Source organism: Mustela nivalis (genome assembly GCF_964662115.1).
Source record: "Mustela nivalis genome assembly, chromosome: 12".
Classification (NCBI taxonomy): Eukaryota; Metazoa; Chordata; class Mammalia; order Carnivora; family Mustelidae; genus Mustela; species Mustela nivalis.
In genome coordinates, this window is record NC_139031.1 from 59,452,689 (window position 1) to 59,472,775 (window position 20,087).

At 37.8% G+C, this 20,087-nt stretch overlaps 1 protein-coding gene across 1 annotated transcript in view; it reads right to left on the bottom strand.

Moving 5' to 3' along the window:
* SCIN (scinderin) overlaps positions 1-20,087 on the bottom strand; it is a 76,649-nt gene that overhangs the window by 48,254 nt on the left and 8,308 nt on the right. Inside the window, exons 3-4 of the mRNA XM_082692712.1 lie at positions 15,883-16,044; positions 1,829-1,978 (exon numbers count right to left, since the gene is read on the bottom strand). Of these exons, the coding sequence (XP_082548838.1) occupies positions 1,829-1,978; positions 15,883-16,044 (312 nt within the window). The remainder of the gene's footprint in view (positions 1-1,828; positions 1,979-15,882; positions 16,045-20,087) is intronic.

The following is a 20,087-nucleotide window of genomic DNA, read 5'->3' on the forward strand; positions in this document are numbered from 1 at the left end:
CATGGGATCAAGCCCCACATCGGGCTCTCTGCTCAGCAGGGAATCTGCTTCCCTTCCTCTCTCTCTGCCTGCCTCCCTGCCTACTTGTGATCTCTGTCTGTCAAATAAATAAGTAAAATTTTTAAAAATGAAAAAAAAAGATATTACAGTATATAAAATTTTATATCCTGCCTTTTCTCTTAGTATTTGACTATGAACATTTTCCCACTGAATAAAAGTCATTTCTAAAACATTACTAACATGAAAGTCTGTGTTTAGTAGTTATTAAAATAATAAAGTTTAAAGACATTATGACAATAAAATTATCCCATATAATTTTTGTTCACTGGACTATGTAGGCTATTACTACATTAAGTAACTCTAATGCATGGAAATTGCTCTAAATCAAAATTATTAAAAACATGTTTATAAGACAGTTGTTAGAAAAACTTGTGTGCAAGGATGCTTGGGTGGCTTGTTGGTCAAGCATCTGCTTTCAGCTCAGGTCACGATCTTAGGGGTTCCTTGCTCAGTGGGGAGTCTGTTTCTCCTTCTCCCTCTGCCTATACCCAACCTGCTTGTGCACTCTTTCTCTCTCTGTATCTCCAACACATAAATAAAATACTAAAAAAAAAAAAAAAAAAGAAAAGAAAAACTGGAGTGTAGATAGCTAAAGTCAAGGGGAAAATGTGTATTCTCCCAAGAAATGAAAACTCACAGAGATACCACCTGCTACTATTAAACACAGAAAGATTCAAAATGATATTATTATAACAGTAAATCTTCACAGGGTTCTGCAAAGTCATGAGAGAATAAACATTGGTACAGGGGTGCCTGGGTGGCTCAGTGGGTTAAGCCGCTGCCTTCGGCTCAGGTCATGATCCCAGGGTCCTGGGATCGAGCCCCGCATCGGGCTCTCTGCTCGGCAGGGAGCCTGCTTCCTTCTCTCTCTCTCTCTCTCTGCCTGCTTGTGATCTCTCTCTGTCAAATAAATAAATAAAATCTTAAAAAAAAAAAAAAACATTGGTACAAACATTTAGTGCCTGACATACCACCGTAGTTCAGTAAATACTGTGGAATGAACATATGGAAATCAATGTATCAACATGTCAAGACACCTGAATATGATTATGCCCTTAACTCATAATCTTTTTTTTTTCTTAACATAATCTTAAGGGAAAATATAAAATATACACACTGAGGCACTCGTTGCTGTTTTTTTTAAAGGGGAAAAACTGGTGGCAACTAAATGTCCAAGAGTGCTATAATTGTTAAGTAAATAACAAAGATATAAAGAGCTGTGAAGATAATTTTCAAATTAATTCAACAAGTATACTAAAATCACAGGGGTCTTGCTGAGAATTCTTAGTTTAAAATTGAAATATATAAAATATTGGTGTATTCATTCTCTTAAAATAAGATTTTATTTCATTCTTTTATTAGAGTAATGAATGCTAAAAATTGCATCACAGCATTATCACAGCATTAAGCAATATATATTCAGAATCCCACATGAATAAACTATTATTTTCCTTCCAAAATATATTATTATAGTCAAGGTCAAAGTGTTACCCATCTGACTGCCTACACCACAGAAGATGGAGTCAGAGCTTCCTCTGGTGGGCATACCAGTGATGAAAGAAAAGAGAACTGACTTTCTATTTTCTCTATATCATGACTTTGATAACCTTGATGTTACCCCTTACCTAATCTTAGCCTAGGCCCAGTATTAGGGAATTTGTTAAAAGTAACACACACAGACAGATAGACAGACAGACAGACACACACACACGCACACACACACCACTGACAGTGGTAAACCTTTAAAAAACAACTCAAGTCACAATACCTTTCTGAGCTCTGATGGCTCACTTCCTTCTTCCACCACAATCAGTTGAGATCTTCCTTTTCTCTCATTGTCCCGAATGCCAATGGCAACCTGGCTTGCCTTCAGACGCTCGTATTTGTTGCAGGAGGAACCACACCACTGGTAAATTTCCTAAAAGAAAGAGACAGATCTTTTGACCCAGAAACATGTGGAGGACAGTTAGTCCTGTTGTAATACTCACTGTTAGTATTAGGGAAAAAACAAAAAGATATAAAAAATAAAATGAAAGTTATCTATTGTTGCGGTACATATAATTTTACATGTGTACACCTCATTCTGTATCGGTTGCTTTCAGTTAGCATTATGAAGTAACCATTTTTTACAAATGGAAAATATAATTATATATCTCACCATTCTTTGTGTGTATCCATTAATTACAATTTATGAAAGTATACTTGTATGTTTTACCTAAGTTTAAAATAATAATTTGACCCTATTTCAGAAAGGTAGTAAAGAATCTGTCACAGTAATGTGCTCTTGATGATTATAAAAATTCATCTAATGCTTTTGGCAATTTAATGAATCTTATCAAAAGCCATAAAAAGAATTAAAACCTTTGACCCAGTGATATCACTATCTGGAATTCATTTTAATAAGTTATTCATAAAGATTAGGGAGAAACCACATATAAAAGGAGTTTTATTGCTATATAATTATACTAGTGAGACATTGGGAAGATATTAAATATTCTATAATAGGATAATAGTTATATGTATTTATGATACAGAAAAAAAACAGATAATATCAAAGTTATATTTTAACAGACATTTATGACAGTTCAATGTATTCTAAAATCAATAGATTATATTAGCTGTCATTTAGATTAAAATATTGTATATTTTAGACAATATCAGAAGATATAGATACAAATGTAAACTAATAATAAAATATCATTTTCTCCATTTAATGTGGTTTTAATGAAAGAAAGAAAAATGTAATGGCACCTATACTTGGCAGGGAAATAGGAATGAGTGTTGTAATTTTCTATTTGGGTTGCATAAACTGATACAGGCTTTCTGAGGGAAATTTGGTTTTGTATCAAAAAATTACATGTGCTTTTAGGATCAGGAAATTCAACTTCTGGGAATCTATCCTATGGAGGTATGCAAACATGGTTTATAAAAACAGAGAAAGAGAACAGAAACCCCATAAATGTCCATCAGTAGGGGGATGGCTATGTAAATGTTGTTATATGGAGATTTCAGACTGTTCTTTAATGCGTAAAAACTGAGAAAAGTGTTTAAAATACCAACACAGAAAATCATTCAAGGTATACCCTCAAAGATAAAATAAAGTCACAGGATAATACAGTTCCATTTAAGTGGGAGCAGGAACAAAATCTCCGTTTCTGTATTTGCGAAGAAAGAGTTTTAAAGATATACAGTTTCAACAGATGGAGAGAGGCATGTATACGCAGGAAGAAAACCTTCAATTTTTATCTAACTTAATATTTTTTTTCCTCTCTCTTTTTTTAATGTCACATGTATTAAGTGCCTGCGATGAGCTAGACGTTGGGAATAGACAGAGGAATAAGAGAAAGCTGGCAAGGACAGACGACGTGTAGACAACAAATGCTAATAATGTATTTGTACTACACTTGTTTTCAAAATGGTTCCACATGGAGTTTGTGCACAGTGCATTTTGGAGAGGTGATTAACGCATTGGCTAAGTGTGAAGGAAACAGACCCAGCTGTAACTTACCAGCTATACAACCTTGTGTTTGCAGTACTTAAAAGAGCATGTCATGTCTGTCAAATAAATAAATATATATATATATATTTTTAAAGGGGGCACCTAGGTGTCTCAGTAGGTTAAGTCTCTGCCTTCAGCTCAGGTCATGATCCCGGTGTCCTGGGATGGAGCCCCACAAGGGCGGGGGACTGGTCCCTGCTCAGCGGGGAGCCTGCTTCCTCCTCTCTCTCTCTCTCTCTCTCTGCCTGCCTCTCTGCCTACTTGTGATCTCTGTCAAATAAATAAATAAATAAATCCTTTAAAAAAACAAAATAAAATAAAAGAGCACATCAATTAGCAAGAGCAAGATAAAAGAGCACCCAGCATCCACAGAAGCCACAGAAAAGAAAATGGCTCTTTTCTCTGAAGCTAAAATATTTCCAGTCCAGAGTCATTACTTTATTCACGAATGTTTACTGATTGCCTAAAATGGGCTCTCTTCCCGGCCCTTGACACCCAGTTTTGAATTACACAGGCCTGGGGGAGACTCTCTGACCCCTCACCCCATCCCTAGGTTCCTGATGCAATTATTCCATATTCCTCTTCAAAAATAAAATATACGTTTTAGCAATTTGAGTCTTTATAAGAAAAATAAAAAAGACTACGCCTTGTAACTCCTTTCACTCTAGACTCTGAACCAGTCTATGCAGTGAAGGGGTAATATCTTTTCTGTTTTTAAAAGAATGGTGCACTGCTGTTGTTTCCTCTCTAATTTCTTTTTTTACATCTGGGCATCCGAAGAGGAGACTCACATTTGGAATCCATTTGAATACTATGCCCAGGTCAGCAATTCCAAAGAGTGAAAGCAAATGGTGCCCAACCATTCATCCATACCTATCACCGTGTATTAAAACCAGGTGGTGGTGTTGGGCGCCTGGGTGTCTCAGCTGGTTAAGCAACTGCCTTCGGCTCAGGTCATGATCCTGGAGTCTCAGGGTCATGCTCACCGGGAAGTCTGCTTCTCCCTCTGACCCTCACCCCCTCCACTCTCTCTCTCAAATAAAGAAATAGATAAATAAATAAAATCTTAAAAAAATAATGAAATCAGGTAGTGGCATTGAAAGGTGATTAAAAAAAAAAAAACAAAAACAAAAAACAGGAACCTGAGCACTTGCAAAGGATCTGCAACATCTAATGACCCAGTGCAGCCAAGTGTGCTTCTCTGCTCAGTACCCCTAGGCTCTTGGCTCAGGTTTCTTTCCCATCTTATCCCCATGAGATTTTGCCCATGATTCTTTTCTCAGTGGGTCTGAGAAAGCAAACTTCTAATATCTATGTTATAGTGAAATACAGGAACTGGATCAGAAGATTAGAGCTCTAGATTTCTCAGACTTACTTGTAACTTACACGACTGATTTGCTGTGCATTTATCTAATCGTCCAACAGATGTCTGTGTTCTCCCTAACCTAGTTGTGTAAGTGACTTCTCATCGACTTCAAAGAGATTATATAAAATCACACTTAAATTTTATTAGCTTCTGTTAAGCATTATGCTAGCTTGGTCAAATGCGTTTAGAAGAGAATTGCAAATAATAATTTGATGAACATAATTATCATTTAATGTAGAATTTTACAGTTGTCCATGGATCCCCAAATATTTTCTATGAAATGACCTTGGGTTAGGAGTTTTTATGTGCAGTATCAGTTCACAGATAAATTTAGTTATAGAAAATATTCCTTACCATTACAGATGGACCTCAGTTTCTACTTTAAAAATGGCAAAAAGAACAAAGCTGGAGATACCCCAATCCATGATTTCAAGATATACTACTAAGCTACAGCAATCAAAATGAAGGAGGTGCAGAAGTAGACACATAGAACAGAACAGAGAGCTCAGAAATAAACTCATGCTTATATAGTCAATTAGTCTATGACAAAAGGGGCAAGAATATGCACTGGGGAAAACATAGTCTCTTCAACGTGTTAGGAAAACTGGACCACTGCATGCAAAAGTGTAGAACTGGACAACTTTCTTACACCATACACAAAACTGAACTCAAAATAGATTAGAGACCTAAATGTAAGACCTGAAACCGTTATATTCCTACAGGAAATCACAGGGGGGATCCTCTTGGATATTAGCCTTAGCAATACTTTTCTTTTTTTTTTTTTAATTTTATTTATTTATTTGACAGAGAGAAATCACAAGTAGGCAGAGAGGCAGGCAGAGAGAGAGAGAGAGGAGGGAGCAGGCTCCCTGCTGAGCAGAGAGCCCGATGCAGGACTCGATCCCAGGACCCTGAGATCATGACCTGAGCCGAAGGCAGCGGCTTAACCACTGAGCCACCCAGGCGCCCCAGCAATACTTTTCTTAATATGTCTCTTCAGGCAATGGGGAGAAAAAGCAAAAATGAACAACTGGGACCACATCAGACTAAATAGCTTCTGCACAGTGAAGAAAACTAGCAACAAAATGAAAAGACAAATACATGATTTCACTTAAATTTATCTAAATCTTAAAAAAAAAGAAAGAAAGAAAAAAATCCAGAACTAAACAAATACCAGAACTACAATCAGAAATACAGAGAACAAATTAGTGGTTGTCAGAGGGGAGAGGCATGGATGAAATAGGTGAAGGAAATTAAGAGGTACAAACGTCCAGGTATAATGAAGTCACAGGAATGAAAAGTACAACATAGGGAATATACTCATTAACATTGTAATACATGTTGTATGGCGACAGAAGGTAACTATACCTATCGTGGTGAGCACTGTACAATGTACGGAGTCGTCAAATCACTATGCTGTACACCTGAAACGAATATAACATTGTATGTCAACTACACTTCAATAACAAAAATTTTTAAATAGCAAAAAACACATCTAGGAAATGCTCATAAAAATAATTAAACTGTTTGGAAGCAAAATTTTCCTTTTTAACTCAAAGATGACCCAGTCACTAAAAAAGGTATTAAAGAAAGTTTCTTATTGGGGGGTGACTGGGTGGCTCAGTGTGTTAAGCCTCTGCCTTCGGCTCAGGTCATGATCTCAGGGTCCTAGGATTGAGCCCCGCATCAGGCTCTCTGCTCAGCAGGGAGCCTGCTTCCTCCTCTCTCTCTGCCTGCCTCTCTGCTTACTTGTGATCTCTGTCTGTCAAATAAGAAAGTCTTAAAAAGAAAGTTTCTTATTGGGCATGAAAATGAATGCTTTGTGTTATGCTTACTCTTTTATTATTTTCAGTTAATTTTGTGTTATTCTTTCTATAAAACTGACATATTATCTTATTTCCTAGACTTAATTTTCAGTGGTGAATTCAGATAAGAAATACAATAAAAAATGGACTTTAATTATAAATTGCCCAAAGCCAGAATTGTTTAAAGAGTAATATTAATTTAAAAAACCCTCTTTTTTCAAGGCTACTTAAGTTTTTCTGCAAATATATTTCATTCAATCATGGCAGCAACACATTAAAGCGTGCTTTGGATTTTAAATAGAAAATCTGTTTAGATTTTAAACAGAATTTAAGCAATTCATTAAATTTGAGCAATTTAAATTCTCTCATGGATGTATGATGCAGTTAGGACATCTCATTTTAACAAAGCTCTACTGTGCTAAATAAATGTGTATAGTACTATTAATAAGCTGCACTACCAACACTTACTCTATTCAGAGGTAGCTGGGTAAGACCACTTCTTTGCTCTGTGCACAAGGAAACTCTGTGCTCCATTGGCCCTGTGCTTGAAAAACGCTCCCATAATTCAACTTACCCTGTTTTTTGGAGGGAGTGAGCTAAAAAAAAACCAAGAACACGACACAGAGCTAAAAAAAAAAATACCCGAATTGGTGTAACAGGTGATGCATACTATTACAACAACAAGAAAAAAAGTAAAATTTAAAATAGTAAAACACAAGTTGTTTTATTTATGATACTTTGATGGAATTTAGATAAAAATTCTTTGGTAAAGCTGATTTAAGGGGCGCCTGGGTAGCTCAGTGGGTTAAGTCGCTGCCTTCGGCTCAGGTCATGATCTCAGGGTCCTGGGATCGAGCCCCACATCAGGCTCTCTGCTCCGCAGGGAGCCTGCTTCCCTCTCTCTCTCTCTCTCTCTGCCTGCTTCTCTGCCTACTTGTGATCTCTGTCTTTCAAATAAATAAATAAAATCTTTAAAAAAAAAAAAAAAGCTGATTTAAGCAGTTGAGACCCTGAAAATGATAAAACAAACATGGTTTCAGAGGCAACTATTTACACTCTAAGATTCTAAAGAATTTAACAATTCAACACTAAATGTTATACTTCTTTGGGGGAAGGGACATAAAACCCCCTGTCAATATGGAAGGATCGATTCAATTCAGAATGAAATGCACTTAAATTTTGGCCAAAATTTGCTGATGTACAAATTGCCCATGAACAACCTGTAGTTGAAGTTTGTCCAATTATAATTAACTCTGAATACACAAACTAGGAAAGGAAAACAAAATTACTCTGGATAACTGGAAAAGTAAATGAGGGAGTAAAGACAACAGTTACGGGCAATCTGTTTGGACCACCAATAAGGGAGTGAGTGGTATTTATGGAAACAACCATACTGGGGACAGACTAGAGGTTTCTAAAATTTCCTTTAAACTACATGGTCAGAGTTAACAAGTAAAACATCAAAGTGCAGCCAAACCTCCTTTGGGGGCAGGAAATAAGAGGAGAAATAAAACAATGCTCAACGATGCCCTTGAAGGGAAGCAAGATTTCAGAAGCTGAGTTTAAAGGAACAGTCAGAACAGCCCATGTGATGTTGACTCATAACACGTGCAAAGAATTCAGCATAAACTTATTACTCTTTTGTCCTTTGCTCAGTTATTTACTCTAAATACATCTACAGTTTTATGAAAGGAGAAGAGAAGCCAGACCTCTTGCTCTCCCTTGCCTCTGCTGGCTTTATTTTTACCGTGCTTACTTTTCCCTTAGATCCAGTTAACAAAATATAAAAAAAAGCTTGTTCAGATATCCTCTTTGCCTGAGGCTCTCTAAGCATAACTTAAACACCATAAATGACTTGTGAGATACCTCTAGGAATCTACCTTTTCCTATTTATAAGCTTTAAACCATGACTTTTTTGGGGTGTTTTTAGATGAACAAGTGTTTATTTATATCCTATCTTATTGTTCAAAGCCAAGGCAACTCAACATCATTCCATGATGCATATATGTATTTTTAAAACACCTCTGACTGAAGAATGGGAGATGAATGGAGTGATTGTGCATGGCCACTAAGGGCTTGGTGAACGGAAAGGAAGAGATTGCCTGTGAACTAGGGCAGAGCAGTGGCTATGGAAAAAAGAAGAACCAAGGGATAGCTAGAAGGTTAAAGCCTACAGGATTGGTCAACAATGCCCTTTGAGTGTAAACTGGAGGACAAGGAGAGAGCGCCATGACTTGGACCCCTCTAGCTTGGCTGCTGATAGTGGTGTCACTTTCTGAGACCAGATGACAGCTTCTGGAGCATTGTTTTTGTAGTGATAAGGAGAGTTGGTGAAATTATGTTCTCCATACTCTTCCGAGTATTTGGTGAAACAAAGAAGTTTTACAGTCACACTTCATCAAAAATAACTTCTGGCAGCCACACAAATTGGTGACTTAACTATTTTTAACTGATCTGGTTTTTTCAGACACGTAATTAACCCTGAATTTTCCAGCACCTTTAGACTTTTCCCATATTGAAATGGTTCTCAATGTTAACTGAAAAAGGACTTACCCAAAGTCCCATCCCAAAACTTTAAAATCAGAATCTTTAGGGGTCATATTACACAGTATTTTAAAAACCTCTCCCTAAGGATTCTAATGTGAGCTTGTAAGAATGAAAACATAAATCCTAATACCTTGAGAGCAGTCTTTCCTAGTATCCTCATCCATTCTCTAATTGTAATGTGTGCGTCTCCGTTCCAGTCCTTCCTTCTACCTCATCATACTCCAAGCTGTGTATGTGTCTGTGCCTCTCACCATTTGACAGCACCTGCCAGTCAATGACTATCTGGTTTCCATCTTTATACTGTAGCATCCAGCACACACCAACTGCACAGTAAATACCATTCATCCCTACTTCTGTTGAAGGGTAAATTTTAGATATTTAACACTAGATTTATTTTTCCCATTATCTTTTCTTATTGCCTCAAGGCTTTCTCCTTATAAAACTAGTAAAATGGATTACTTTCAGATAATGACAAATTTACCCAGAACAAAGAAGACTTTGCTCATTTTGTTGTTGTTGTTGTTGTTGTTCTTAAATGAACATTTTTAAGTCTGTAAATTTTTAAGTCTGTACATTTTTAAGTTTGTAAACAATTTACAGAAAATTGGTTTTGCATATCAGGAACCAGAGTCTTGGCCTTAGGGGTTAACACCGTGAAATAGTATGAGACTGGTTGGTCAGGTCCAAGAAGAGAAGAGTATGGGGATTACAAGAGAACTAGGAAACTTGATCAGATGCAGTGAATCTCTGACAAGAGCTCAGTGCATTCCCCTCCAACCCATTTGTGAAATATTCATCCATGACCTTGAACATTAGAGTAGAAACAACTGCAGGCAGTGTCCACGCAGTCAGACCAATGAACACGGGTACAATGTGGGTACAGTATCCCCACAACAGCATGTGGTATGGGAAAAATAAGGCAGAATTCCAGAGGGGCTACTATAATGGCTGACGGAACCAGAAAGGGTAAGATAACAAAAGACCAAAGTAAGGCCATAGATATTTTCCAGGAACCATCTTGGGACAGAGGCCAAAGTTCAAAGCCCAGAGCTCAAGAACGAATGAAATGGCAAAGTCTCAATGAATGTTAGAGAGGAATGAGGGCTAAACACTGCAAACCAGACTCACTTCCAGTCTCAACCCAGTCCCCCATCCCCAGGCCATAATATCACACATAAACACCCTCTATACCTGGGGGATAGGAAAGAGGGTGGGTAGATAGGTCTGATTTGCTTTCATGAGAAACAAGGTTCACCTTATAGGACAAGACTATTTTATTTTTAATGCTTCTGTGGAAATAGAAGCTTGACACTGAAAAAATAAAATAAAATAAAAATAAAAAAGAAACAGAAGCTTAACTATGAACTCAGGTTGAGGTAAAGGTGAAAACAAAGAAAATTATATCTCTATCCACATGACTGCATGAGACTGTACATTTGTTGAGTGACTGTAAGTTCTGGGCTTTCTAATAAGGACAAAGTGAGTGAGTGAGGTTGATAAATGAAGGGACAGAAAATGTGGAAAATGGCAAGACAAGTCTGCAAGTTGATGAGAAATAGGAGATAAAGGCTTGTTTAATTTTCCAGGGGTGTGAGGTGGGACAGGGGAAAGAGGGAGGAAGAGGCCAAGAAATACATCATAAACGGAGCAATATCAGAGTTGAATATTTAAGGATGAGATGATATCAGACACTTACCAGAAAAGTGATGCAGAGCAAGAGTGGATCTTAGGCAAAGGAAACAATGTGTGCAAAGCAAAAGCATGGTGACTTGAGGGAAAGTGTCATGTGCAAGGACAATGAGATAGTATCACAGTGATAAAGAGTATGGGAAGGATTCAGGAGACACTCAAGAGGTAGAAGAGAGTAGGTCCAGTGAGCAACTGAATGTAAAGCCCCTGGGAGAAGTCATCTCAATGACTTTAAGATTTGAAGTTTGAGGTCTGAAAGATGGGTAGCTCCATTCAACAAGGTAAGAACAGTAATAGGAGAAACCATTTTGGAATGAGATGGTGAAGTTAATGAGTTCCATTTTTAGACTTGTTGAGTTTGAGGTTCTTGTGATACACACGAGAAATATCTGGGAGATAGTCTGAAATGCTGACATAGATCTCAGGTAAGAGTTCTGAGTGAGACTATAAAATTGAGATTTACCAGTGGATGAATAGTTGAAACTTTGGGTGAGGGCAAGTTTGCTCAGGAAGAATGTATAAAGAGACAATGATCAAAAGTGAAATCCTTAAAAACAAACAAACAAACAAACATGAGGGGGTGGGCAGACCCTGTGAAGAAGAATGAGAAAGAATGGCTTGAAAGGGAGGAAAAGCAGGAAGCCAGGGGTGGGAGGGAGTGAGGCTGAAATAAAAGGGAGTAATCAACAGTGTCAGTTGGAGTAGATAAGGAACAAAGTGTCCCCTGGATTTAGCAGAAGCCATTGCTCCAATAGGATGAACATTTCAAAGAAATGGTGGGAGTGAAAGTCAGAAAAAGAGGGCTGTGGACCAAACGGTAAATGCGGAAGTGCAGACTGCTGTTTCAGAGCAGCAGGAGGGAACAGTGAAAGAGGGGGCAATAGGTTATAAAGAGCAAGGCGAGTGGGGCAAGGCTGCATAACTGACCAAACAAGTTAACAAGGAAATGGAACATGCCCTGTAACAGCACAATTAGTAACTCAACCGCAGAAATTCCTCCTCCTGTGAAATCCAACTCTCCCCTAGTGGTTGGCTCTGACACATATTTCTAAAAGAGTTAGTTCCAGATCCCAACTTTGAAATTATGGATTCTTTCCATTATCATCCACATTCTGTAGTTACTGATGGTTTTGTTGTAATATATTTAGATATGATTGTGTTAGCCATTTCTACAACTACTTCAACCACCTCATAGCCTTAAAAATAGTGGGAAAATGATGATTGATAAATTCACCAACATTAAAATTCACAGTTCAAAGATTCAGTAAATTCCAAATTGCTAAGATCTAGCCATGTCCCATATTATTTTCTGTGAATATACTAAATATAAGATAGCTCATCCAAATCATCCTTTACAATGTTGATAATTTCTTAACATTCAAAGTGATTAAATAGGGAATTTTATAATCTTGTGCTTTTGATGGAGGTGGTTACATGGTCATATCAGGAAATACTTACAGTAGTCTCAAATCCTCTAATAGCATATGTTTCAAAGGTATATGGCATATCATATTAACAATAGTGATTGCTGATCAAAAAACTTGACTTCCTAAAATCAAATCAAAATATAGGATTTGGTTATGTCTATAACCTTAGTTTTGGCCAGCTGGCTCTAGATGGATGAGAACTTTAGAGGTCCAACCTACTTTTATCATACCTGGATAATGAAACAAACTTGAAGAAATTACACTGGCTTCTTTTTGTACTGTCTAATGAAGAAGGTAATTTTGAAATCATGAAACCATTAAGATTTTATTGGTAGAGAAAATTTTGGTCCCATGTCCTTCTTTGTTTACTGTGACATATCCCAAAAATACAGTCTCCAAGGTAATTGCAAGATCTTATCGCCATTCAGAAATCATTAACAACATACCAACTGGTTAAAGATTAGTAACATAAAAAGAGATCATGCAAATAAATGAGAGTATATGTAGTACTGCTTGATTCCTACCAGGGTATCTCTCTGGGGTATGGTGTACTTCTACAACATAAGAGACAATCAACTATCTCTGAAACAAAATCATTCAAAATGTCTCTAATCAGGCATGAGAGCAGGAGACAACCTGAAAGTCATTAAAGGTAATTAACTCTATAAAATAAAGATAATTTACTATTAAACAGATAATTTCCTTGAATCTCATAATAGAGGCTCTGTCCTCATAATAGAGGCTCTGTCTGAGCCTGTACTTATGGGCCATACTCCCATAGCAGACATTACCCATGGGAAGACAGAATATGTCACTGGAACTAACATTCGCCACAGCACCCAACTATCTAACCCATGTAGAAGCTCCATACTTGCTCAACAAAATAATAAATGATTTCATTAACAATACAACTTTGAGAAGATTCTAAACTAGATTAGACATAATTCTGAATTGAGCAGATTCGGAAACTGTTGCAAGATACTCTGCTGTAGAACCATACCATCGGATATCCCACCAAGTTAGCTTAGAGTAGTGAAAAGAATGTAAATTAAGAACAGAAAACCTGGGCACCTGGGTGGCTCAGTGGTTTAAAGCCTCTGCCTTTGGCTCAGGTCATGATCTCAGGGTCTTGGGATCGAGGCCTGCATCGGGCTCTCTGCTCAGTAGGGAGCCTGCTTCCCCCTCTCTCTCTATCTGTCTACTTGTGATTTCTGTCTGCCAAATGAATAAATAAAATCTTTAAAAAAAAAAAAAAAAAAGAACAGAAAACCCCAGGTTACCACTCAGCCTGCATTATTGTAAGTGACTTGCTCCCACCCTCTACGGCTTTTTGTCTCTTGTGGAAACCATGATGACAACTTTCATTTCCAGATGTGACTCTGTGTCAGGGGAGACTGAATCATAGTCAGCCAAGGTTAGAAGTACCATCAGAAATCAGAGTCAAGATGAAAACAATAAATGAGGAAGTTAAGGCTTCAGAGCAGTTAATGACTACTCAAGGTTAAAGATTAGATAGTTAGAAAGATGAACTGGAAGCTATTCGTGGTAATTAAAAAGATGATTGCATATGTGAAGCAATTACATTACACATGAAAGTTATTTTAAGAAAGAATTATGTTCACGTAACGGCAGTAGGGAATTACATGACCAATTAGAAGGGTCTCTTCTGTTTAGGGGCCCCAGAGATCATCTAATCAAATATCCAACTTTTATAGGTTGATTAAGCTCAGCTTGGATGAAAACTGAGGTCTCTTTTTAATATGAAAAAAGCTATCTTATATGTCAAAACACTTCCTTAATTATTAAGGGACAAAGAGCTATAAAAATGTTAGGAGAAGCCAGTTAGGAGAATGGATTACCAATTAAAGTTGAAAAGGGCTCTTCCAAGAAATTCACAGTGAGGTTCAGGGCAGTGGTACTGCCGTCTGGGGTGCAGATGTGTAAGTGTGACACTGAGAAATGTACTTTGGACGTTATTAATAGAATGATGGCGACTGTGCCCACAAGCTGGTGTGATCCAAGATAGTCAAATTATACACTAGCAGTAATAAAACTACAGGTATATCCTAACTGAGGGAAACCCATGAAGTTTCTAGCTTGGGTCCATTTTCCAAATGATTTATAACCTTGCACACTTAATCTCTGTGTTATCTCTAAGTTAATCTCTAAATTAATATTGCCTTTACAGAACCTTGACTGTGTGGCTTCATTTTCAAAATCCTTAGTGTCCCTTCTCCATGCAGGTGGTATAAACTCTTTTGGCTTCCCCCCAAATATTGTCCATGAAGAGGCAGTAAAATAAAATGCTCAGGTGGGAATCAGATATCCTCAGGGCTGAATCCTGGCTTCACCGTTCACTGGCTCTGCACTGGGAGGAAATTCCACAGACCGTGCAAGCCTCAGGCTAACTGAAGCAGCACAGGTCAGAGCAGGTCTCTGTACAATGCTGAGTGCAGAAAGGTTTGTGATGATGCGGAGGATGCTGATGTATATGGCTTAATAAGAAGGGGATCATAAATGCTCAGGGCTCTCCTGCCTTCTCTGCTTTGCCCATGGGTTTGCAATGGTAGAAAATGCCTTTTATTCTTTATACAAAGTTTAAAAGACCCAACTTAATCCCACCTTCTAAAGTCTAGCACAAGACCTTGCAATACTTCTTTTCAAGATAATAATGATTCGGGGTGCCTGGGTGGCTCAGTTGGTTAAGCGTCTGCCTTCAGCTCACATTATGATCTCAGGGTCCTGGGATGGAGCCCTGCATCCAGCTCCCTGCTCAGCAGGGGGTCTGCTTCTTTGTCTACCCCTCCCCCTTGTACTCTCTCCCTCTCTCTCTCAAAATAAATAAATAAAATCTTTAAAACATAATTATTAATAAGTATACCTGAACTTAGAGGGGCCTCTTATCCTGAAAAAATAAAAACCCAAGTCAGATAATGCCCATCCCTTTAAGATGATACTTGATATTCATACTTGTCTTTTAATATTCTAAAATAGTTAAAAACTATGAAATAGTATGGTGTAGTATATGTGTGATATGTGTCCCAAAATATCCCCTAAAATCTCCTCAGGGAGGCCGTTTAGACTCATCCTATCGCCATCTGAAGTCCTAGAAACTTTGCTTTCTGGGGGAATTAATTTGTCCCTGAAAAAATGTTTTCCCACACCCAATTAAGGACAAAAATAATTAGTGGAAGCTCTGTTCAGACAGAAGGGTAGATATATTAAAAATGATTCAATGTGTGTTCTATGGTAGGAAGAACTAAATCACTACTCCATTCTAAACCTATCAAAGAGAATAAAAACTTTGAAGTCTCACTTTGTATGATTTAAGTACTTACCAGTTCGTCATATGATATGATTGCCTCACACATAAACATGACCTCTTCCCCATGTGCAGAAAACGGGATTATCTTCCCCAGCACATACGTCTGATTTTATCTGAAGACAAGTCACTCTCCTTTAGACATCTGCCGTGTGTGTAACACTTACTGTGCCAAGGTCAATGATGAAGCAGTCGCCCTTGTTGAAACTGTCCCAACTAAGGGGAACTTCCGTAGCCCTGACCACTCTCCGACCCTTCACATGCAGGAGCCTCTTAGCGGTCAAGTCATTTGTGAGAACATGATTCAGTCCAGATGCCACGCCTCCAGCCTGGTCAGTGGGGGGGTTAGACAGAAAACAAAGCAAAAACAGATGAGGTTTCTAACGAGATACAAAAACATATAAAACCACAGGTGTACATGCCTACACTGCGTGTCCTGCCAAGACAAAATAGCCACCTAATGGCATGTGAAACATTAAGTATGCAGAAGAGAAGACCTTGGAAAATCAAGACTTTTTTTTTTCTTTTAAGGCCTTTTGCTCTTCCTGTTTTAGTCATTCAATTTAACATCGGAAGTATTTACTAAGAACCTTCAGTGGACAAAACCTGGGACATAACTGAAAAGAAGCAGTAGCTCGTGTTCTTGGGGAATGAATGATTCTAAAACCAGTTAAGTGAGAGGCGGACAAGATTTCTCGGAAGAAGAAGACAGGAGAGTAGAGGAGAGTCAGAGGTAACAAGAGCAAGTGAGGAGAGAACTAGCCACCCCCAAACCCCCATGGCCCACACAGGGTTAGGACACAGAAGTGGAGTTGAGTCCTGGCCAGGGATGGGTGGATCCCATTGATGATCTTTGTTTTAACATTATAAAAATTGTTTTTCCTTATTTCTGTCCCTTCTTTCTTTCTCTCCCTCTCTCTTTTTTCTTTCTATGCCAGGCCCGAGTATCTATACCCTAACTTTGGTTGCATATCCGAAAACAAAACAAAACAAAACAAAAACTATATGCAATTTAAAAATACTAAGGAAAATAATGAACCATATCAAGTACATCTTCCTGTCTTCTTTGAAACCAGCTTTTACCTTTTCACTTTTTCCTTTAATTAAATGCTAGAAATTATAAACTTTATTTATTTCCACAATTAATTATGAGGTAACGTGCCTAATAAAGATGCAGTGTTAGCAAATCACTTTTATTGCTCAAAGGCCTCCTATATTAATATGATAAGAAAATTAGCAGTATAAGAAACCTATAAAATGATTAAGCATATGACTCTTCCTTTGAGCCCAGGTCATGGTCTTAGGGTCATGAAGCTGAGCCCCCAATCGGGCTCCATGCTCAGCGTGGGGGTCTGCTTGTCCCTCTCCCTCTGCTCCTCTCCCTGTGCATGCTCTCTCTCTCAAACAAGTAAAATATTCTTAAAAAGTTTATTCATAAACGTACATAATAAATCCAAAGAAAGACATTCAGCTGCCTATGTAATCATTAGGACATGTTTGAAATTTCCACTGACTTTTTTTTTTTTTTTAAGTTATTTACTTATTTGTCAGAGAGAGCACACAAGCAATGGCAGGCAGAGGGAGAAGCTGGCTCCCCACTGAGCAAGAAGCCCAATGCAAAAATCGATCCCAGGACCCTGGCATCACCACCGGAGTTGAAGGCAGACACAACCAGCTCAGCCACTCAGATGTCCCGAAATTTCCACTGACTTTAAATTACCACCATTCTCCAGAAAAAGACCTTCATGAATAGAAAGGCTTTATTACTATAAGCTAAAAGCTGACTTCAGGACAATTGTAACCACAAATTTTATGTAATATATAATAATTTCTCAGTCCATAATTTTATCAAGGTTGCCATAAATAAACAAAATATTATACAATAAAAATAAACACAAGTTTTCATCCACATATTACTGTTTTCGGCCATTTCACTTTTTAAAAAAATAAGTACCTTGTGATCTGATAAACAGTGTAAGAACATTGTGATCTGAAAAATGTTACAAAATATAAAACAGACTGAGGATACTTATATAACATTTAAGCTACTGCCATATAGTGATATACATATCACAGAGTGATATATTTAACATTTAACACTATTTTTAAAAAATTTTATTTATTTGACAGACAGAGATCACAAGTAGGCAGAGAAGCAGGCAGAGAGAGAGGGGGACTGATCCCCACTGATTCCTACTGAGCAGAGAGCTCGATGCGGACTCGATCCCAGGACCCTGGGATCATGACCTGAGCCAAAGGCAGAGGCTTTAACCCACTGAGGCACCCAGGTGCCTCTTTAACAGTATTTTAAAAATTAATTTTGTCTTAATAAAATTTGATGTAAAAAGGCAAAAAGAAAAACTGTAAGCTTCATATATGTTGGTATTTCATAGTAAGTATTTCTGGAATAGTGTTTGAATTAAGCCTAGAAACTCCCAGTCTCTTTCTACCTTCGCACAGCAGAATGAAAGCAAAGTGGATAATCCTTTAAATCATTGACACTATTAACACAGTTTTGCTGGCTGATGGATGTTTGACAGTTGCTATTTACAATCATGGCTGAAAGCCAGGTCTTACTGAGCTTGGAAAAGAGATTTAATATAAGGAAGTAGTGGTAAGCGACACCTGGGTGGCTCAGTTGGTTAAGTGTCTGCCTTTGGCTCAGGTCATTACCTCAGGGTCCTGGAATAGAACCCCAAGTCGGACTCCCTGCTCAGTGGGAAGCCTGCTTCTTCCTCTCCCTCTGCCTGCCGCTCTCTCTCTCTCTCTCTGAGAAGCAAATAAATAAGATCTTTAAAAAGAAAAAGAAAAAAAAAAGGAAGTAGTGGTAAATATTACTCCTCAAGAACTCCCCCAGCCTAAAAAGCCTCATAAAAAGAAACCTCGGGGGCGCCTGGGTGGCTCAGTGGGTTAAGCCGCTGCCTTCGGCTCAGGATATGATCTCAGCGTCCTGGGATCGAGTCCCAAATCGGGCTCTCTGCTCGGCAGGGAGCCTGCTTCCTCCTCTCTCTTTCTGCCTGCCTCTCTGCCTACTTGTGATCTCTCTCTGTCAAGTAAATAAATAAAATCTTTTAAAAAAAAAGAAAAGAAAAGAAACCTCGGGTCAATTAAATGACATGAGAAGATGGTCTTAATGTTGCCTCGCTGAATCTTTACCTTAAACACAGCAACCTAATATGGCTGTTGCTGTCTTGGTAATGGTAGGCTTTGTCAAATTGTGTCCATCCCAAACAGACACGATACCCTGTTTCATAGAGTAATCTTAAATAAAACAATTCACCTTGATATTTGAGCCATTTATTTAGACTGAGAGCATCATAGTATAGTGATTACCAGTTTAGGCACTGAAGTTAGATGGTTATCCAGTCACATATCCACTATTAGACCTTGTTAAGTTACATAATTTCTCAAAGCTTTTGTTCACTTATCTTAATAGGGTGACAATGATAGAAACTGCACCACCAGTGTTATTTAGATGAAATGAGATAATATACATGAAGTGCTTAGCACATTCTTGTAAGTATGAAATTAAGTACAACATAATAGTCTTTGCCATTCTGGGGTACCTGGGTAGATAAGTAGGTTAAGCATGTGACTCTTGATTTCAGCTCAGGTCATGATCTCAGGGTCGTGAGATTGAGCCTGGTGTCAGACTCTGAGCTCAACATGGAGTTTGGTTGAGATTCTCTCTCTCCCTCTGTCTCTGCCCCTCCCCCCAGTTGTATTCTCTCTCTCTCTCTACTTCTCTCTCAAAATTAATAAATAATATCTTTAAATAAATAGTCTTTGCTATTCTGGGTGGAAAATTATCTTTGCTTCCACATTTCTTATCAAGTATTTTGCAACTGCACACATTGTCATCTGCTCAACGTCACTAATGATAAGACAGTGAGCAGATTTTTTTGCTGATAAATTTGAGCCATTTATTTGCACATATCCTCTTACCAAAAAATGGTGATTTTTAAATAATTTTGATCTTGATAATTAGAAGATACTTACTTTATAACTGTAAAATTTCTTGTTCATGTTCACTTTTAAATATATATCTGGAAGTTTGATTTCAGAGGTCCTGCTGATAGCCAGAAGGATTAATAATATCACAAGTTCCTACTGACTGTATATGCACTATATACGTATTTTATTATTTACTTTGATCCTAATCCTTATAAAACCTATATGAGGAAGCTGTTGTTATATCCATTATATACTTGAGGAAACTAAGCACAGAAAGCTTACATACTTGCCTGAGGTAAACAAGTCATATGGAACAGAAATGGGTTCATAACCGAGATGACGTCCTATTACATGCTTTCAGTAACTGTAAGACCCAGCTTATTCAAAATGTTGTTTCATTGGCATAAAGGAAGTTTGA